The 23006-nt window shown below is 38.9% G+C and overlaps 1 protein-coding gene across 3 annotated transcripts in view; it reads left to right on the top strand.

Moving 5' to 3' along the window:
- myo5b (myosin VB) overlaps positions 1 to 23006 on the top strand; it is a 120798-nt gene that overhangs the window by 27144 nt on the left and 70648 nt on the right. For all 3 annotated transcript variants that reach the window (XM_066712202.1, XM_066712200.1, XM_066712201.1), the window contains exon 2: positions 21481 to 21591. In XM_066712202.1, coding sequence (XP_066568299.1) covers positions 21481 to 21591 — 111 coding nt within the window. The remainder of the gene's footprint in view (positions 1 to 21480; positions 21592 to 23006) is intronic.

Below are 23006 nucleotides of genomic sequence, written 5' to 3'. Positions count from 1 at the left end.
ACTCCGGGGTATGGATAAAGCATACCGTTTAATTTTCTTCATACCGACTAAAATTATTGAACAAGGTTGCTACATGTAGCAGTGTACACAATAGGAAGAAGTGTTTGTGGAAACTAAAAGATGAAGGGCCAGAGATCAACAGTTAGCCCTAAGCTCAGTCTAGAAACAACATGCTCCTGCCTAATGTAGATGACCTGAGAAATTGCCAGGCACTGTTGCTAAGCCCTTATAGGATTCTTCAGTGGATAAATCGCCTGAGTCATTTTTGCCCACACTGTGACATACATGAAGGTGACAGATATAAGCATGCTTGTAAATCATGCCTTCGGGATGAATTTGAGTGAATTTTGAAATGTACATAAAAAGACTGCTTTGCCCTCTTGTAAGTACCTGTTCCCATGAGTCTCTACCAGGGATTTGGAATGTTCCGAATGTTCTCCCTTTATGAAGCCTTGAGCTCACAGACTGCCCTGTGTTGAGATAAGGGCCTCCGCATAGAGGAGGGGATATGAAGAAAATGCTTCTTTGTGCACAAACACAATGGATAACGGAGAAAGAGACGTTTATGAGCAGATAATGTGCCCTGTGTATCCTTCACAAGGTGGAGAAAGAAAGCAGAAAAGACCTCGGCAGAAAGCAGGTGCCAGGAGATATTTTTTAAATGAGAACAATCTTGGCCAACCTTAATCACATTAACACTTGGAATCTTTGCCCATAGAATACTGCAACAACAACCACTCCCTCGTTCCGAGCAGTAATTTATGGACTTATAAATGCCATTTCAATAAATCTATTTTTTGTATGTGTAATGGGGCTCAAAGTATATTGAGCTTGTTAAGCCGACATCGTCTCTGAGCTTGGTAGAGCATTCAGACCCCCTGTGTCAAGGGGCCGTCTTTTGTGTTGCATGTTTGTTCTGCTAGTAGTCGTGCAAATCTGGCATTTGGAGATGTGCATGAGATGGTGGTTTGAATCCAGTTGGAGGTCTGACTATCTATGTTGTAGCTCACAATTTAAAAGTCATGTTACTTAAGGGTCTCAAATACAGTTTAGTCACCTTACAGGTTTCTGCCTCAGCCATTTGAATTACTGAATACATTTGCGATGAATTAAATATTTAACAAGTAGTTAAAATGGTAGGGCTTAGAACGGCTGCTCCCAGCGCAAGGCAATGGTACAGTACATTTATATAATATAACCCCATTCACACTGAAACAATTGCCAGCAAATTGGCTGGTCTTATATTTTGTAAGTCGCCCTGGACAAGGGCGTCTGCTAAGAAATAAATAAATAATATTAATAATAAAAATACAAATGTGCATGTTATCTTAACTGGTACTGTACACGTTTTTGGGTGTAATGTGGAGTTTTTTTTCTTTTTGAAAAAGAACCAAGACCCTCCTGTGTCACATTCAAGTTTTCCAATCGAACTGAACTCGGTTATTTTGCCAACTCTTTTGTTGTCTCAGTTTCGTTTCGGTTCGTTTGCCAATTGAAATTTGTTGTTCACACTTTTCTCCAAAAGAACCGAACCACACTGAATATGAAACACACCTCTAATGTGAACGAGCCTTAGACTGCATTACAGTGACACTGATGGTAGTTTGTTTCGAATTATTTAATTTAATTGTATTGCAGTAATGTCAAACTTTAAAAAATGAGAAATAAAATAAGTTGTTTTGAGCAATCAATCAATCACAGATCTGCAAAACCAGACTTTTTCTGGATATAGATATACACACAATGTAATGTCATGTTTTTTTCTCATTTATTTTAGTTGATTTAACTTTGCTGCAGTATATGTCAAGACCCCACACAATGCCTCTTGTTATGCGACCATGAGCCGAGAGCCGAGTCTCATACTGGGTTCACTGGTACTGTGAACAAGTGCTCTGTGAATGCTGGGTCCAGTGACCACACCGCAAAAACATACAACCATACAACCTGATGAACTGGTCATAGCACGAATACACACCTAGACTGACATATCATATACTTTTCCCTCCTGACTAGTTCTTGGTAGTGAGTCTGAACCGAACCAGTGCCCTGGTTAGAAATAATAGCCCAGTAAACACAAGGGAAGGAAACTGACAAAATGGGGAAATTATCGAACTTGTACAGATGCATCCAGAGTGTCGGTCCGGCTCTGCTCTCCGGATCCACAGGCTTCTGTAGCGTCTCATTCCCATGGCCACAGCCCTCTGGCCGGCAGTCTCTGTTTTCTGTGTGAATGGGTCCTTGCCGGCAATTTTCCTGCATTCAAAGCCAGTGTGAATGGGGTGCAACTGGAAAAAATCAGGTAAACGTTGCTGCCAATGTTCTGGCATTTCAGTGTGAATGGGGCTTAAGTGAGGCTGAAAGAGCAATAAACTGAGAAATAAGTAACGTGTGCCTAACCAACTATAGATACAAGATTAAACTTTATAGCATTAGTGCAAAGCTAATACACTTGATGGGAAGCTAAAAGGTCACAATATAAGAAAGAAGACAAAGGAAAGCCTGGGCTGAGATATTGGGGCTGGAAATGTATTAGACAAAATATATACTGGCTGTGAACAAAGTTAAAGATTAAAGGAAAGTGGGGGGGTAAGAGTTGAGTCTTAGTTTCAGTAAAAGCGTGTGGAGGAGTTTTGAATGGGCTTGGGTCACAAGGTCATAGTGACCATCAAAAACAAACTAACAAAAAAATCAAAGGAGAAGAGGAGTTCTTCTGGGTTCTTCACCTCCAGCTATGGCTGTGATTCAGAATTGGTTTTGTACGCCTACTTTTATTTCCGCCTACTAAACAGAGCAGTAAAATTGGTCATATCAGTTTAGTGTGATTATATCTAGTCCCCCCCACTCTGTATGTAATGTTCGGCTGCAACTTTGTAAAAAAAAAAAAAAAAAAAAAAAAAAAAATATTCTCTGATTTTGGGTGCGAAAAATAGATGATTCTCCATGAATCCCTGCTTTTGATTCCCATGAGATGACATGTAAGCTTGATTTTCACCCCAAGAGGATTTTAATCTTGGCCCATCTCTTAAAGGATAAAGGCATCTGCCTGTCAAGGCTTTTTGACTTAGGAATGGTATTGATTTTTCTATTTTTCTTTCTCTGAGAGTGGAACTGGGGGTCAGGGGAGACTGTGAGTTTTTTTATTGAAGTTGTCTTGGTGCTAGAACTGAGACAATGCTCTGCAGTCCACTGTGCTCTGTTCTGCTCACTGTTCAGACGCACTGGTTCTGTGTGAACTCTGTGACCTGTCAGCAGTCCAGCTCTGGCCCTTTCCAGATGGCTTCAGCACTCGAGTCACTCTGATTTTACTGTCTGGCTCCTGTTCTCGTGCCCCATTACCAAAGGGTTGGTACCATATGTAATGTGTTTGGAGCAGCTCAGTACCTGTATTGTATTTTGTCATTGATTCAGAAAAAAATACGAAAGCACACAACCGCTCCAGAGATCGCCAATATGGTGCAGCAAGGTGAATTAAACTGAACTGGTTAAACGGCTAGAATTGGTGTGTGAAATGTGTGACTTTTATACTGTCTGGTTAAAGACAGTACAGCAGGCCCCAGAGCTCCCAAAAGACCCCCAGTATTATTGGCATTAATTTTCTGGTTTGTCAGAGTGCGCTGACACATTTCGTGTTGCCTCGGCTGTAAACATTATGATCAGTAATAAGAATGTGCCTTTGATGGAGTAGGTGTGTGGTTTCCATTTGAAATGTTGAAGAAGCTCAGTTTGTTCCCAGATCATGTCTGTGTTTGACCTACTTTGGAGGTTTTCACTTTTAATCTGACTCACAATTTATCTGGCAGAGAAGAAGGAAAATATCTAGGAAGGCCAAGTGAGTCTGCTTCATCAACTGCCTAAATGTGTCTGCTTTTATTAGTTTATTTTTGGGAAATTAGGCTAATATTGCCATTTTCAATTGTTACTGTAATTTGTGGGAAGATTTAATTCTGGTAAACATAGCATAGGTAGCTTTGCACATTTTTCATTTTCATTTGTTAAAATATTTGTTTGGTTTTACTTTTGCACAACAATGCCCAGCTATTCTTGTCACTTTTCCTAACATCAAAGTAGCATGCACTGTCTACAACAATTATTCCTGCCTTTCCACATTTTCTTACTAATCTTTCATTTTGAATGTGAATGTTACAAAGGAGAGGCTACTGTGTTTAGTGTAGCCTACATCTTTGGAAACATGTCACAATCAAATATTTTCACCTAAAATAACAAAATATTTTATGCCAGATGCAATAAGCAGCTTTCTTTTTTGCGCAGTAAGCTCTATAACAATAACAGGTTTCTGATATTGTTCTGGGTCATGTTAAGTACAGTTTAAGGACTGGTATAGGACATTTCTAGGGGTTTATTATGAAAATCTGTGATTAGTGACTATAGAGGCCTGGGTTAAGTATTCCAGGGTGCAATATGACCCCCTGTTATCTGATTAGTTGGAGAATTGGTTCCAGTTTCTTAGTTCACTGGGTTCTATCAGCATTGATAATAAAAAAATGTTTTTCTCAGAATTGCAGTGCACTTGGCTTGTATGATAGGATTGCACTGTTCAGAAAGAGTAACATTCCTCAAAATGGTGACAAGGCAGTATTTCAGGGATTTGCCTTTAAATCTTTTGTTATACATTTCTTTATCTTTGGCAGAAGTGGTATTGTAACACAGAATCCATTATGAACATTATTTTATTTATTTTGGCCTCAGTAAACTCAAGACTGCATTTAAACTTGAGAAAATCTAATTAAGACACATCAGTATGACGGATTTTGCAGGAAAGCAACTTATGATTGCGTAGCTTGAGGCAAATATGTTTTCAAAAATAGACATGTTAATAGATTATATTTATAAATTAACTAAATGCAAAGTGAGTGAACAGCAGAAAAATCTACATCAAATCCATATTTGGTCTGACCCTTTGCCTTCAAAATAGCATCACTTCTTCTAGGTTCACTTGCACACAGTTTCTGAAGGAACTCGGCAGGTAGGTTGGCCCAAACATCTTGGAGAACTGACCACAGTTCTTCTGTGGATTTAGGCAGCCTCAGTTGCTTCTCTCTCTTCATGTAATCCCAGAGACTCGATGATGTTGAGATCAGGGCTCTGTGGGGGCCACACCATCACTTCCAGGACTCCTTGCTCTTCTTTACGCTGAATATAGTTCTTAATGACTGTCGCTGTATGTTTGGGGTCGTTGTCACCCAGTTTTATTGCTCCTACACAGCTGTTTCTGTTTCAGTTAATGATTGTGTTTCAACCTACATATTGAATTGATGATCATTAGCACCTGTTTGGTATAATTGTTTAATCATACAGCTGACAACGTGCCTACAAAATCCCTGACTTTCTGCAAGTGTACCTAGAAGAATTGATGCTGTTTTGAAGGCAAAGGGTGGTCACACCAACTCTGTTCACTCACTTTGCATTTATTAATTGATAAATATAATCTAGTAACATGTCTATTTTTGAAAGAATTCTTACTTTACAAATGTTTTTCACACCTGCCTAAAACGTTTGCACAGTACTTTATATTGCATTTGTTGTAAGTCGCCCTGGATAAGGGCGCCTGCCTAGAAATAAAAATAATAATAGTAATTATATGTATATATATATATATATGTGTGTATATATGTGTGTGTATATATGTGTGTATATATATAATGTATGTGTGTGTATGTATGTGTGTGTATATATATATATATATATATATATATATATATATATATATATATATATATATATATATATATATATATAATGTGTGTGTATAGGTGTGTGTGTGTGTGTGTGTGTGTGTGTGTGTGTGTATATATATATATATATATATATATATATATATATATATATATATATATATATATATATATATATAATGTACAATGAGGGGAAAAAAGTATTTGATCCCCTGCTGATTTTGTACGTTTGCCCACTGGCAAAGAAATGATCAGTCTATAATTTTAATGGTAGGTGTATTTTAACAGTGAGAGACAGAATAACAACAAAAAAATCCAGAAAAACGCATTTCAAAAAAGTTATAAATTGATTTGCATGTTAATGAGGGAAATAAGTATTTGATCCCCTATCAATCAGCAAGATTTCTGGCTCCCAGGTGTCTTTTATACAGGTAACGAGCTGAGATTAGGTGCACTCTCTTAAAGGGAGTGCTCCTAATCTCAGCTCGTTACCTGTATAAAAGACACCTGTCCACAGAAGCAATCAATCAATCAGATTCCAAACTCTCCACCATGGCCAAGACCAAAGAGCTGTCCAAGGATGTCAGGGACAAGACTGTAGACCTACACAAGGCTGGAATGGGCTACAAGACCATCGCCAAGCAGCTGGGTGAGAAGGTGACAACAGTTGGTGCAAATGGAAGAAACACAAAATAACTGTCAGTCTCCCTCGGTCTGGGGCTCCATGCAAGATCTCACCTCGTGGAGTTTCAATGATCATGAGAACGGTGAGGAATCAGCCCAGAACTACACGGGAGGATCTTGTTAATGATCTCAAGGCAGCTGGGACCATAGTCACCAAGAAAACAATTGGTAACACACTACGCCGTGAAGGACTAAAATCCTGCAGCGCCCGCAAGGTCCCCCTCCTCAAGAAAGCACATGTACAGGCCCGTCTGAAGTTTGCCAATGAACATCTGAATGATTCAGAGGAGAACTGGGTGAAAGTGTTGTGGTCAGATGAGACCAAAATCGAGCTCTTTGGCATCAACTCAACTCGCCGTGTTTGGAGGAGGAGGAATGACCCCAAGAACACCATCCCCACCGTCAAACATGGAGGTGGAAACATTATGCTTTGGGGGTGTTTTTCTGCTAAGGGGACAGGACAACTGCACCGCATCAAAGGGACGATGGACGGGGCCATGTACCATCAAATCTTGGGTGAGAACCTCCTTCCCTCAGCCAGGGCATTGAAAATGGGTCGTGGATGGGTATTCCAGCATGACAATGACCCAAAACACACAGCCAAGGCAACAAAGGAGTGGCTCAAGAAGAAGCACATTAAGGTCCTGGAGTGGCCTAGCCAGTCTCCAGACCTTAATCCCATAGAAAATCTGTGGAGGGAGCTGAAGGTTCGAGTAGCCTAACGTCAGCCTCGAAACCTTAATGACTTGGAGAGGATCTGCAAAGAGGAGTGGGACAAAATCCCTCCTGAGATGTGTGCAAACCTGGTGGCCAACTACAAGAAACGTCTGACCTCTGTGATTGCCAGCAAGGGTTTTGCCACCAAGTACTAAGTCGAAGGGGTCAAATACTTATTTCACTCATTAATATGCAAATCAATTTATAACTTTTTTGAAATGCATTTTTCTGGATTTTTTTGTTGTTATTCTGTCTCTCACTGTTAAAATACACCTACCATTAAAATTATAGAATGATCATTTCTTTGTTAGTGGGCAAACGTACAAAATCAGCAGGGGATCAAATACTTTTTTCCCCCACTGTATATATATGTATTGTGTGTGAATGTATGTGTGTTTTACAGACTACTTTACTCTCAGGTCCTTCATACAGTCTTCAGGGACCTTTGTATCCACCTAATCTGAAGCTGTTAATGCAGGTTTGTTTTTACAAGAACAGTTTATATGCCTCTGAAAGGTTTTCCATTTAATGCCTGGGATTGGATTGGCTGTTTTTCAGCTGACAGGCTGTTAGGAGGCAAAAGGCAGATCATTTTTAATTCCAAGCTTCACAGTGCTGATTGCTGACACTTCAATAAAGAGAGGATTTCACACTCCTTTGTTGCTGTTTATCGTTTTAAGTGATGGACGTTCATTGTCTGATTCCTGACATTTGGTCAGCTGAGTTGCCTTCAATAAAGCATGTGTGTCACTTTTTATCCCTTTCACATAAACATCTTAGTTAGCGATGCATGGACACAACATGTGGGTTAGTTGCATGAGCTTCTTTATATTATGCTTATTTGACGGCAATTGCGCAGCTCAGTTACTAAATACAGGGTGCAGAATTGTAATGACAGTGTCACAAACGGCAGCTCACGAGCTGTGTGCCTTAGTGGAGAAGGAAAAGGGATTATGTGGAGATTTTCAGGCCAAGCTCTGTAGCTTCTGTCACCTTTTTGTTTTGCGTTTTGGTATCTGAGAGCGAAGCGGCTGCAGTTCACCTGATGTGTCATAGGTTTCTGCAGTACAGAATAAGGATTCCCACATGATGTCTATGGAAAAGGAATTTGCTGGTCAAAGAAAATCACAGAATAAGTAAGGGTTTGTATATATGAATTTTAATTTGAACCCCTTCTTGTCTAATATGTATTAATTGTTTGTCTATACACTTTCATTGTATTCATCACAACTCAACACTGTGTTTATGGCACACATACAGAATGCGGAACTGATTAGAGAAGGTATTTAAAGGCAATTAAAATGCTGTTTTGTCTTTCCCACAGCATGTGCAGATAACTGAGAAAATAAACAAGAACCCCTCCTACTTTTGAAATGCTGGTCCAGTTCTGATTCATTTTATTATTTTTTTATCCCTGCAATTTGCATTTTGTTCTTGGAAAATTACTGCTCAACAAGTGGACCCGTATAGTTTCCAGCATGTACTGAATCATTTCCCAAGGAGAATTGTTTTTCTTTTTCATTTAGTTAAAAGCATGTCAGGTTGAAGTAGATCACAGCTTTTCTTGCCAGTGCTTAGTGTTCTTCAGTATTCAAAGGCCTCCAATAAAGTCTTCCCCTATGTAAAACAATTTGAAATTAACTCCTTAGGACAACATCTGCTTCCTTAGTGTGCAGAATGAGAATGTGTTTCAAGCACATCACTCAGTACAGAACTTTAAAATGCACTCCATTTGGAACTTTTCACACTTTTAACATTCTTTGATGTACTATTCGAATGTAAAGTTGCAGGTGCCGGTTCACAGTTTTGTATTATGTGTGATTGATCATCATGGTTACAACTTAATATTTGACCCATGTTATGTGACTTACATTTACAGTAACAATATAACAATATAACATTGTATCAGTGTTGGTACAGTATATCAATCTTTCTGCTAACCATAAACTAACCTGACTATGTTCTTAAACAGTGGTGCCACCAATTAAACTTTATTACAGTTGTAAATATATGCTGATTAGATGTTAATACAAGGAGATGCACAGATGGTTGATTTATATTAATTTACAAACTTTATAATGGAGCCAACAGGGCTTTCTGGTAGTCACAAGTGTAGTGTTAAAAATGCAGCCTGAGACTGTTCACCTGTCTTGTCTTGACTTGAATAGGGATGTTTTTTGTGAGTCTGTCACTGGTCAGCTTTTGAGTTTGTGTATTTAAACAACTCCCTGTTGAATACAAACCAAACCAACAAACATTTGTCAGGTACTGTATAACAATGTTTTTAATTTCTCAGATATTTGACCCTCAAATTGGAAGCTGTAAGCATTCTGGGTAATGTAAGTAGATGGATTATGAACTGGTTGATGTATAGGAAACAGAGGGTGTCGATTAGAGGAGTTGCTTCTAACTGGAGTGAGGTTGTTAGTGGAGTTCCACAGGGATCAGTACTAGGGCCGTTGCTTTTTCTAATCTATATTAATGATCTGGACTCTGGGATAGTTAGCAAATTTGTCAAATTTGCAGATGATACTAAAATAGGTGGCTCAGCAGATACAATCTTGGCAGCACAGGCTATTCAGAGGGACTTAGATAATATTCAGTTGTGGGCCGACACCTGGCAGATGAAATTCAATGTGGACAAGTGCAAGGTATTACATGCAGGTAACAAAAATGTCCACTATAATTACACTACGGGAGGAATAGAACTAGATGAAGTATCACATGAGAAGACCTAGGAGTCTATGTGGACTCCTCACTTTCTCCATCCAAGCAATGTGGGGAAGCAATAAAAAAGGCAAACAGGATGTTAGGGTATATTGTCAAAAGTGTAGAATTTAAAACAAGGGCAGTGATGTTCAGACTGTACAATGCACTAGTTAGAGCTCATCTGGATACTGTGGACAGTTCTGGGCTCCACACTTCAAGAAAGATATCGCTGCTCTAGAGGCAGTTCAGAGGAGAGCAACCAGACTTATTCCAGGTCTGAAGGGAAAGTCCTACTGAGAGACTGAGGGAACTGAACCTTTTCACCCTGGAACAGAGGAGACTACGTGGGGACTTGATCCAAGTCTTCAAAATCATGAAAGGCATCGACCACATCAAACCAGAGGAGCTTTTCCAGATCAGCAGGGACACGCACCCGGGGACACAAATGGAAATTGGGCTTCAAGACATTCAAAACGGAAAACAGGAGACACTTCTTCACACAGAGAGTTGTCACAATCTGGAACAAACTCCCCAGCGATGTAGTTGAAGATGAAAGTTTGGGAACATTCAATAATAGACTGGATAGGATCCTTGGATCACTCAGTTATTAATGGACACCAAATGAGCATTATGGGTCGAATGGCCTCCTCTAGTTTGTAAACTTTCTTATGTTCTTATGATGTATATAGTTTTTTCATTTTCAATTTTCAAAGTGTCTCGTGAAGTTTTGTAAAATATTTTCACTTATTGCTCCCCAATTAAGTTACTGGCTACATACAGAATTCTGTAGCTGACTTCATATACATTAATTATTTTTTGAATGTTTTTTTCTTGTGTTTGGCTTACACACGTCTGTGAAACATCCTTGTTTTCTTTCTGACAATATGTATATATTTTTTGTTAGTGAACAACATCATGTCCTGTAGAAGGAAAAGAGGGGTCCATTTCACCAGAAAACAATCTAGCATAGAAAATAATGCAGAAAAAATGGGCCATGGAAACAACACAATGTGAGAGTGCAATGAAGCGTATAGTTTGAGTTTTGAAATCCAAAAGGCAATATAATGTGGCCTATGTGAAATAATTCTAGAGGCCTATCAGCCATAAGTGGGAAGGACTGCAGTAGTGCTAGAGGCAAAACTGCTTTATATAATATCTTTATTACCAATATATATGATCCATCCCATCCAGCATTTACTATAGTTAACCTTCCAGAACCACATGCATTATTTGGATTCCTCATTTGAATGTAGATTATACAGCAACACAAGTGGATAAAGCTACTCTAAGGGAACACATTTTCCTTTGTACTGTAAATTACCATGTGGTAGAATTGGATTAATTGACCTGATTCCAGTGCTTGCTACAGTTCTAATGATGAAGCTGCCATAGTCTAGAGCTAGACCATTCAGGATCTGTTTAGGATCAGGTAGGTCACATTAGTTAGGGGTTAATTCCATTGACCATCATTCAGTTGAAACAAGTGTTGGAGCTATATCAACTGCACAAGATAATTGCTGAAAGCTGTAATGCAGTGTTACCAATGCCTCCTTGGCTAGACATTGAGCTTAGCAGCCAAATTGCATTCAATAAGACAACCTGTTAAAAATAGAAACTTTGCTTCTAAAATGTCCTGTTTTTTGTTTACAGGCAAGTGTTTATCTTGATTTGTATTTTATTTCGTGAAATGCAATCTATGTGTATCTGAGAACTTTGTTGTGGAATAGGGAAAACACTGAGTCACTTTGTACAGTGGCTAGATAGGTTGTCAGAGAGTGGGTGTGAAGAGGAGGCAGAGGGAGCAAAGTATATGCTTGATTAATTTCACTTTTATGCAAATTGCACATGTTGGTTGTGAAGGTGAAGAGATCTAGCATGAATTGCCTGGTTGTGTCATCAGTCTTTTGCAAAATGCAACTGCAAGTGCATGCAATGCAGAGGCGTGCGCTCGTTTATTAAAACGACGGCATTAATTGACAGTTAATGCCATGCTAATTACACGCTGGAATTTCTTTGTTCAGATCCATTATCTCTCACAATGCTTGTCAAAAAAGGTTTATATGTGTTTGAGAGGGAGCTGCAAAGTGGTTGTTTTTAAGGACTGTTAGAGGAGCAGGGGTAGGAATTAAGTAGGTGACAAACAAGGGTTGCAGCTGACTATGTGCTCTTGGATAAATTGTGTGATTAATGGATAAAGAGCCCTGTCAACTTACTTCAATATTCTTGGTTTGGAATCAGGGAGCACCACATTGTGTCTGGTTCTACATTCCTGTATCTTGTAGCTACCTGACTGCCCAGAACACACTCTGCTGGGAAATGCTGAGTGAGTTATCTGTGTGTTTAATCTCCCCTCATGTTGCATCTCCTTGGAGTGGGCACTGTGCTTCAATAATAACTATTTCAAAGCAATATTGGATTAATCATGTTCTTCACAACACCCCATCTCTATCTAGCTTGTGACTTTATCAGCAGGGATGCTTGGCATACTGCTATAAAAAGAAGATCTGAAGTGTATTATCTGGGGAGGTTGTTTTTTGTGGCCATTGTAGCTCACCTTCAGATCCATGTTGCCCATCTCCTGTTAAGCCCTAATTAATCATTACAGTTCTGATAATCTATTTAATTGAGCCTTAAAACAAGAGCCCACAAAGAGGATGTACAAGGGCAGATAACTGAGGGAAAGCCAGACCTGTACGATATGTAGAACACCGGGTTCAAAAATAAAAAAAATAAAAAGTGAGATCAAAACTCATAAAGATGCAGAGACTGTGCTCAGGGAAAAGAGGCTAGTGCGTGCCATCCTCTCTATCCATGAAATCGGCACGTGGTTGAAGAAGTGGAAAAACAGTTCTATCAGGCTGGTTGAGTGAGATTGGAAGTGGCTCCTTTTGCTCAAGGCAAGCTTACATTCAAAGTTCAACCGCATAGCGCATTGATAAAAGGACTTTGGATCAGGAGGTGTCTTATCTATTATACATTCTTACATGCGGCCAACTTGGTCACATTGCCAGAGTTTGATGAGAAGACGTGACCCTGTTCTGACATGATTTTGCTTCAATCTGGAGGACACGATGTTTTATGTCACGTATTGATGATTGCATGTTGATGAGACTCTATTTTGAGTAGGAACTCCTTGCATTTTTAAAATCTCTACTTGACTGCTAAGTATGAACTAATCTCAATATCAACTGTTGGAAATAATGTTACATAGGGGGTAGAGTCTTGCTTAATACAATTTCAGCACACCATTATAGAAAATGAGTTAAATAATGTTCTGCAAGAGTTGGAGGGAAGAAGGCAATCATTGAAGATATTAAGGAAAGCTCTGACCATTTAATAACCTGACATATTCTATATCCCTTTCAGTGCATAGCCACTTGTGCTGACAGTAAAAGGCTCTGTACTTCTCGAAGCAATCTGCACAGAAAAAACAAACAAACTTGCATTTGAAATGTATTTGCCACTTTTTAACACAGCAAGGCAGAGAGAGTGCATGGCAACTGATATTTTGACAAAACTGTGTCCTCCACTGGAAAATGAATTAATCCATACATGCTAAAGACAGCTTCTTAATCATTGTTCCAAAGCTTCGAGAGGCCAGTGCAAAAAGAAAAAAAACGGAAACTGCTTTAACCTTCTGTCTTTGTCCTGTACCTTGTGCCATGCTGTGCTTGTACTTGTTGTACACTCCTTTATGTTCTTGTTAATACTTACTGACTGCAATTGATAACACAGCTTATCTGGATCCTAGCTGGGCCTGAGGCCTAGCACACAACTGTGTTTTCTGTGCCCTTGAATTACCTGAAGCAACTGAGAGAAACTAGGATCTAAAATAACAGCTGCTGCTACGGAGTCACTTACAACAGGAGCTTAGGTATATGTCTTATCCGGAGCTCAGAAAATCAGTAGGCTAAATATACTCCGATAATTGAGTGCACAGTGGCAGCTGAGAATGGTAACCTCATGGTACAAAGTCCTTATCCTTAACTTAAGATTTAAGATGTAAGATGTTTAAATAATTGCCATAAACTCTGAAGGAGTAAGATAGGCCTGTGCTGTTAAAATATCAGCAGAATGTTAATTAAATCTGATTCAGATTTTAAGTGTAATGCTACTTAATCACCCCCTTGCCAGGATGACAGATGAGAGAGAGAGAGATAGAAATACCACAAAACTGACATCCAGATCTGCTTCAAACCCTTCACAGTGATCAAAGTGTACATTTGGCTTTTGTTTAGTTATCACACGAAGACACAGGATGATAGAAAATAAGAAGATTAAGTTTTAAATCCTATCTCAGATACTTTGTTAGAAGACTTGCCCAAATACTTTTCTCTTATCAAACTTGCATTGATTACCCTGTTAACTGTGGCTGTAGCACTGGTTGGGTACTTACTGTACCTTCTGATTTCAATTATAACTAACCTGAATGATATGGGTGACACTTCAAGTGTTTCGGTTTGGCACGCTTTGTAAGTCAGGAAATTACAGTCTTGGAAAGCTGTGCTCTGATGGAGACCTGCCCCTTGTGCCACTACAATTCCAGTCACTCTGTTAGAGTTGTGTTTTTACAAACAAATCTGAGTTCTGAATTCATTCCTCAGCTTCATAATGCAATTTACAAGAGCATATGATGATAATCATGATATATTTTTCTCTTACACAATTAATGATAGTAATCTGAAAAAGATAAGTGATACTAACCTGAGTAAGTAACTTCATAAATGTTTTCAGGTTGTGTTGTAGTTGATTCCAGTGGGTGGTTTCGATATAAAACATTAATAGCAGTAACATTTAATAACATTTAATAATCTTATGTCTCTCCAAGTCTGCTATGAGTCGATATTGTTTTAGTTCATGTTGCAGTGTTGGCATGTTTGTGTTTGTTTCATTCAAATATATTGACCGTGCTAATTATTCAAACTATTGCTTGATCTACAGTTTCCTGTCTGTTCCCCCCATTCTCGCATCTGTATCTTTTGTATAGCATGTAGAGGTAAGGATCCAAAGAATACTGCTTGTTGATTTGTGCTTTTCCAGCATATACACCAGATAGGTATGCATGCAGAGTTTCATTCAAGGCTTAAGCATATTTATTTAAACAATCAAACAATAAATAAATTGACTTGAAGTGATCTCTCAGCACTTTCTTTTTCTTTGCTTCCAGGCGGCTTGATTGCCAAAGCAGAAAATGTTTGTCTGAAATGCGAAGATTAAAAGGAAGAAAAATCAATACAAATGCCTGTATTTATTTGTTTTAAAATCCAAATACCAAGTACCCGTGTTTAGCCTAAATATTGTTTCTGTGTCCAGTCACAGCTGATACCAATGTCCAGCAATGTATAATATCAATTAAGAAAACACGGGGAGAATTTGGAAGGCTAATAATATACAATACTTAATTTGATATTTAGTTTGGGATTACCTGAGAGTGCAATCTTATTTGTCTACAGTTGTACTGGAAAAAACTTTATCTCATCCGATTCGTTGACCTTGTTAATAACGCAGACACATGCAGAAGTTGCTGAGTTGCAAATAATTTCTCTGTTTGTGGCAGTGGTCTGTATGAATCCTGACATGTTTATATTTCAGGGCAGTGTGATGCATAGTTAGAGCCGTGCTAATGCGCTGCTGCTTTGAACCAGTTGCCAGAGTTGATTAATCTGCAATGCATTGGACTTTCGATTATGAGAAGAGGCAGACTTGTACATCCGACCTCTCAGGGAACTGCTGCCCAAACTGCGGTTAAATCGATTGGCTGTTTGTCACTGGGGCCCTCCATGATATGCAGGCCTCCCACAATTTACCTACTCATTGATTATGTGGTGAAAGGGAAGGATCAAAGGTAAAGGAAATCAAACTGCACTTACTTTCAACAAAGGATCCTTCCTAAGATGGAAAAAAAGATGTATTTAAAGATTTGTCTTTTCTAAAACATTGCACTTTGTTAATTTAAACACAAACACTCAGACACTGTTTTTGGAAACATTTACAATCCCCTACTGCGCAACTGTGTGTTTGTGTGTGACAGTAATCAGAAAGCACTACAACACTGTTTTTTTTCTGTTGAGTTCATCAGGGGAATGCTCTGGGAGAAGGGTATTACAAAATTCTGTTTTACATATATGGTTTATTCAAATTTTAATGCCGCTACAGTGATAAGCCATAGCTCAGTCTTACTCCACCCAGGTTGTTGGCAGTGATGCATTAAATAATTTAATTTCCAGAGTGAGAAAAAGTTTCATGTTGGGCTCTCCTCTCTTTGTCACGGTGCTATTTTATTTGTGCACAGTGGACCTGTTTTGATTGTTGCCTTCCATTTGTATTGAAATTGCCATTGGCTGTTGCTATTGCACTGTTTTAGCAGTTGTCCTTTTGTTTGACAGAAGAGCACTTTGAAATTGCTTTTCACGTAAAGACACATCGGTTCAATTACGATTCTGTTGAGAAAGATATTATTGGGGTTATGAGCAGTGCATGCACGAATACAGCGAATGGTGTGTTTGTTGGTAAGCACAGACACAAGGTGAAGAAAAGGTTACAATCATGCCTCTCTTGTGGTTTGTAACTTATTGATAAGGACCCCATCAGCCCATTCCTTCAGAGGTCTCTGCAAATCAGAATCCACATTGGGGCTTGAAAATTGTTCTGTGCAATCCATCATCCAGTACCTCCCATCATTCAGTGTGAATCCAATTCCATTTCTTACCCCCTGGTATTAGTGCCTGTCCTGTGGCGCTATAAGGAATAGGTTTAAATCTCAATCAAATTCCCACTGTCTCCCCAACCAAAGGAGATTAAATAATTTTAACCTGTTAATTTCTCTGCATATATTACTAATACTAATACTAATCTCAAATTGCTTTTAATCTGTCACTTTTTTTCCCTATGCCTGTTTGTATTTTTATTTTTGTTTTAATTATTTATATCTACATAGAGTTCTGTTGATTTTGAAATTAATTTTGAAATGTACAGTGAGTATAACAGTCCTTGACTTTGTTGTTTTTGTTGTTGCTTTGTGTATCCCTTTCGTATGAAATTTAAGAGCAGTGGTCATTTTCATCTTCAGACTATGTATACTTGTTTTGGATATTGTCTTTAACTTCCTGATGGATTCCCAAAATCCCCAGGGTAAATTTCACTACATTTAGAAATGTCATTAGAGATTGGCCATCTGGAGTTCCCAGTGGGCCCAATTAAAAAAAACAGATATTTATATAATCTCCACACCCAGGCAGTTCCACAGGTCTGGCTCAATGCGATGGTCCAACGATGGTCCAATTAAGCCTTTTTACACAGTATCAATGGTGTTTTGATTTTTTTTTTATATGCAAAATTACATAATGGAATTATTTAACCAATTAAAATTGTGAGAAAAGTCATGTGACTACTTGCTTCACCACATGAAAATAAGAGTTGTAAATTGACGGAATTAAATAAACCACCGGTGTGGGACACTTCAGAACTGGTAGACTCCTCATCAATTAAATTTCTACTAGTAGAGGCCCATTTACAATTGGATTGATACGTTTATTTGTATATCATAATAATCAAGTAATTATAGCCTAATAATAACAAAAAATATGGATTATACATATATTAGATATTTATATTATAATTGACTACCCTTTCACGTGTCAGTGAACATGTGTGCGTGGGCGAGGCGGTGGAGTATCGCTGGCCGGATGTGTCCAGGGTCATTTCTTAGTGGACACACATGCTGTCAGTTGAAGCCCCTGCCTTATTAACTAGAATTGAAACAATGCCACCAAAGAATTGGCAGCTTGATCAGAGCATGCGCGACAGCTGTCAAGAGTGAAGGAGTGAAGATGCAGAGAGAGACGGATAGAGGGAGAGGTTATGAACAAGGAAAACAAATTATATACTTGCTGTCAAAAGTATAGGGAAACCTACTGAAATCCTACCTAGAAGGGGCTACTATCCATTTGAAAAGAAAACTGAAAGAATGGCAGGAGTTGAAATCGATGAGCTGGTCTCCAGAATCACCTGACCCTAATCCCATTGAGATGATATGCTGTGCTGTTGTGATGTGAAAAGTGTGCAGTAAAATGGCAATTACATTCTCTTTGGGGAAAGTGAATAGATTTTCATAAAATATCAATACTTTGATTCTTCCTTGCTTACTTTGTATTTCAGTTTGTTTTCCAAGTGAGCCCATTGTTTTGACAGCCGCTGTGTTTCATATATGCTGGTATTCGCAGGTTACCTTTCATTTCTATCAAATAACAATTGGCAACCTTGACAGATGAGATTTGTGCATCGGTTTCTCACTTAGATGTTGGAAATCAATTTTGCACAACTCCTTTGTGTAGCACAGATTTCTGAGTTCTTTCTTTGGTCTCAATCATTGAATGTATCCCAGCAAACAATGTGCAATCACCACATCAAAATAAAATCCATGAAGCTTAAATTAATTTGTTAAAATAGTTTTAAGTATATGCGGAGCTTGGCGTGGCAAGGTATGAATGCTGGAAGCCAGTCACATCTAGAACACATTTAATTGCACAAATAGAAATCTTTACTGACTCGGAAAGTTAATTCAAGGTGAACAAGGTTCCTGTTTGCTATTCAGATAATGTGAGTTATTAAACTGATCTTATGTTCATATTGTGTGGATAATTTGGCCTACTTTTCACAACTCTAGATTGTGTCAAATCTTAAGGCTATACAGAGGCTTGTGCAGTCTGCTTGCATAAATAGTATAGTAACGTTCTGTGGCATTATTAACTGTGTGTCCTCAGATTCACTACCTGAGATCCAAAGTAATGTTTGTATTATTTTTTTGGTGTTGGTGTTGGGGGGTATTGAGTTGGCATCACCGAGGGAAAGGTTAAAAAAAAAAAAAAAAAAATCTTAATTTCGTATTAGTACTGGTAGCTAAGATTGAATTTTAAAAGCATGTACATCTCTGTACCACTGTTTTAATTAACAAAAAAGGTAATGTAATCGAAAAAGTCCCTGAGCTCTTCACAGTTTGTGGTTTCTGACTGCTGAAACAGACCACATACAATATACAGTGAGTGAAATAAGTATTTGACCCCTTCGACTTAGTACTTGGTGGCAAATCCCTTGTTGGCAATCACAGAGGTCAGACGATTCTTGTAGTTGGCCACCAGGTTTGCACACATCTCAGGAGGGATTTTGTCCCACTCCTCTTTGCAGATCCTCTCCAAGTCATTAAGGTTTCGAGGCTGACGTTTGGCAACTCGAACCTTCAGCTCCCTCCACAGATTTTCTATGGGATTAAGGTCTGGAGACTGACTAGGCCACTCCAGGACCTTAATGTGCTTCTTCTTGAGCCACTCCTTTGTTGCCTTGGCTGTGTGTTTTGGGTCATTGTCATGCTGGAATACCCATCCACGACCCATTTTCAATGCCCTGGCTGAGGGAAGGAGGTTCTCACCCAAGATTTGACGGTACATGGCCCTGTCCATCGTCCCTTTGATGCGGTGCAGTTGTCCTGTCCCCTTAGCAGAAAAACACCCCCAAAGCATAATGTTTCCACCTCCATGTTTGACGGTGGGGATGGTGGTCTTGGGGTCATAGGCAGCATTACTCCTCCTCCAAACATGGCGAGTTGAGTTGATGCCAAAGAGCTCGATTTTGGTCTCATCTGACCACAACACTTTCTCCCAGTTCTCCTCTGAATCATTCAGATGTTCATTGGCAAACTTCAGATGGCCTGTACATGTGCTTTCTTGAGCAGGGGAACCTTGCGGGCACTGCAGGATTTCAGTCCTTCACGGCGTAGTGTGTTACCAATTGTTTTCTTGGTGACTATGGTCCCAGCTGCCTTGAGATCATTAACAAGATCCTCCCGTGTAGTTCTGGGCTGATTCCTCACCGTTCTCATGATCATTGAAACTCCACGAGGTGAGATCTTGCATGGAGCCCCAGACCGAGGGAGACTGACAGTTATTTTGTGTTTCTTCCATTTGTGAATAATCGCACCAACTGTTGTCACCTTCTCACCCAGCTGCTTGGCGATGGTCTTGTAGTCCATTCCAGCCTTGTGTAGGTCTACAGTCTTGTCCCTGACATCCTTGGATCCTTTGGTCTTGGCCATGGTGGAGAGTTTGTAATCTGATTGATTGATTGCTTCTGTGGACAGGTGTCTTTTATACAGGTAACGAGCTGAGATTAGGAGCACTCCCTTTAAGAGAGTGCTCCTAATCTCAGCTCGTTACCTGTATAAAAGACACCTGGGAGCCAGAAATCTTGCTGATTGATAGGGGATCAAATACTTATTCCCCTCATTAAAATGCAAATCAATGTATAACTTTTTTGAAATGCGTTTTTCTGGATTTTTTTGTTGTTATTCTGTCGCTCACTGTTAAAATACACCTACCATTAAAATTATAGACTGATCATTTCTTTGTCAGTGGGCAAACATACAAAATCAGCAGGGGATCAAATACTTTTTTCCCTCACTGTACAAGGAAAAACAAGTATTTTCTTGGGATTCGTAGCCAGCACTGATTTGTCAGATGGCTGTGATGATTTAGGTTTAAATTAGATGAAGAAAACTCCTGAAAGGTTCAGTTGGTAATACAGACTGCTTGAAGCACAGGTTGAGCCCTAACCAGAGTGATTGTTGTTATTTTATTATTATTGCTGAGCATCATCATTTGTCAAATTAGGAACAGATGGAAATTCCAACCTGCCTAAATCGTATGCTAACTACTCTCCCTCTATAAATGGAAATGTTCAGCCTTTACCAGCAAGGCAAATTGGAAAAATAAACAAAGGTGTCTGAAAACCTGTGCGCGCTATTCTGTGTTATCGGAGGGCTTCCAAGCTTACACCACCGAGGTGACTTATTAATGCCCTGCAATGCAAATATTGCCACAGGCCCCTCGGCTGCCTCCTGGAAAGCAGTGTGCATTGTTTTGTCATGGCTCGGATAACTTTCAGTTGCACCATTTAATCTTGATTCTCTCATTCCGGAGGTGGGGCTTCTACTGTACTAAGAGAAATGTACCAGTGTTGGAGCTGTCTACAGGTGTTTTGTGTGTTTTTATTTGTGGCATAGATATTTACATACATTCAAAAAACTCTTCTGTTCTAGCCCTAAAGATAAATATTCACTGTTTTTATTTTCTTACTGTATGAGCCACATCTATCACCTCTCAAACCTCTGTCAATCCACTGCTGAAGGAAATGTCTCTCCAAGACGTTGTCAAGCCTTTAACACTTCATAAGAGAATCCAGCAAATGTTGAACATATTATTGTATATCCTGATGTTGCATGTCAGACAGAAATAAAAGCATCTGCTGGTGATCAGTGGCTTGTGAAACAGTCACATGCACCCACTCACAAATCAGTGAAAGTACATATGCATAAAAATGCACACAATCAAACACACACTCTCAACAGAATTCTTCATGCCCTTAACAACAGGGTTTGGGTTGAGCTTCAGTTTAGAAACTGGTAAGTTTGTGGTATGATGGTAAGTATATCACTTTGCTCTGTTTGGTAATGAATGTAATGTATGCTGTAGTTCTGAGAATTCTGACTGTTCTGATGACTATATTATGAGAGCTTTCAGTGACAATCTAAAAGTTTGGAGCAATAGGGAGTAGGGCTTTACAAGTCGTTCTGCAAGCACAGTTCTGTCAGAGCTCTAACTCCGTATTTTGATGCTTTGTTTTTCAGTACACCAGAGTGTGGATTCCAGACCCCGACGATGTCTGGAAAGCTGCCGAAATCGTCAAAGACTACAAGGAGGGAGATCCTGTCATGTATCTCAAGTTGGAAGATGAGACGGTATAGCAGTAATATTCTTCTGCTTAGTCTTCTTAAAAGCTTTCAACTGTATTATTTTCTTTCAAAAACATTAGGAAAACAGGAAAAAATATCCCATTTAGTTTTAAACCTTTCTGAACAATTAGCTCACCTTGCTGGATGTCAGTGTTGTTCTGTGCTGGAAGTAACTTGCTACATTTTAAGCATCAAAACCCCAATAGGTTATTGTTTTGCTGTGGGAATGAGAGTACAAGTTTGCAAGGGCTCAGTTCACTTAATGCTTAGGAAATGAGTTCTGGCCCTATAGGCATGTGATATACTGCAACTGATCTCATTAATGGTAATTATACCTTCATGGACAAAAATTAAAATACAGTAGGAAATCATGTAATGTGGATAATAAAACTATTAAGCTACATCTTTTATTTGTTTACGTATTGGAGTTCTAATTATATCTGCAAGTATTTGTCCCTTTTATAAACCCCAGTTAATGCAATACCACACTTTTTTTTCTTCCAGCATAAGCCTGTAATATATACATGTCAGCTTAGGCCTCCTCATTTCCTCAAGTGTAGCCATCTGCAGATATTTTTATATTTAATTCAGCTTGCACTTTATCTTAATGTTCCCAAATGCATACGTTACCAGGTTTCCCCCGGCCATTTCTTCTCATCAGTTCTAGTAAATATAATACTTTCCTCAGTTAATAAAAGACACTGCTCACTTTCTTGAAATGATAGCTCGACTTGATGGTGTGAAATGAGAAATCAACAACTTGTATTTCTCACAAACATATGCTGAGAAAAAATAAATTACAATATTTACTCTGCGTTGCCTCATTTTAAGAAAGTGATGTTGACAGTAATGTTGTTGTGAACGTTTCCACAAGCAGATGTTTGTGCTTACACAGACCTCGTGCTTCTCCTTTAGACAACAGAACTGTCAACCCCATGATGTTGAGGCATATCATAAATCATGAACAGTGTTTTGGAGGAGCAAGAACAACCCTGAGGCTTCAGCTCATGGCATACCCCTTTTTTAAAATTGATTAAATTAAAGTTTAATGTAATTTCCCAAAACGTTTAACCCCCCCCCTGCCCCAATATAGAGAGTTGTCACAATCTGGAACAAACTCCCCAGCGATGTGATTGAAACTGAAAATTTGGAAACTTTTAAAAATATACTGGATAGGATCCTTGGGTCACTTAGTTATTAATGGACACCAAACGAGCACGATGGGTCGAATGGCCTCCTGTCATTTGTAAACTTTCTTATGTTCTTAATATGCAGTAAACAGGTGAATTCCCCGTTTTATATGCTCATTCTGATATTCATTATAACTGCAAGGTGAAGAGGGTCCACATGCATTTTCTATCTACAAACCATTATAAGCCAATATGAATTGAAGAGTTCAGGTGCCTAAAGCAACTCTGTCC

The sequence above is a fragment of the Amia ocellicauda genome, chromosome 8 (genome assembly GCF_036373705.1).
Source record: "Amia ocellicauda isolate fAmiCal2 chromosome 8, fAmiCal2.hap1, whole genome shotgun sequence".
NCBI classification, from domain to species: Eukaryota; Metazoa; Chordata; class Actinopteri; order Amiiformes; family Amiidae; genus Amia; species Amia ocellicauda.
This window is presented reverse-complemented; position numbering and strand designations above follow the sequence as displayed.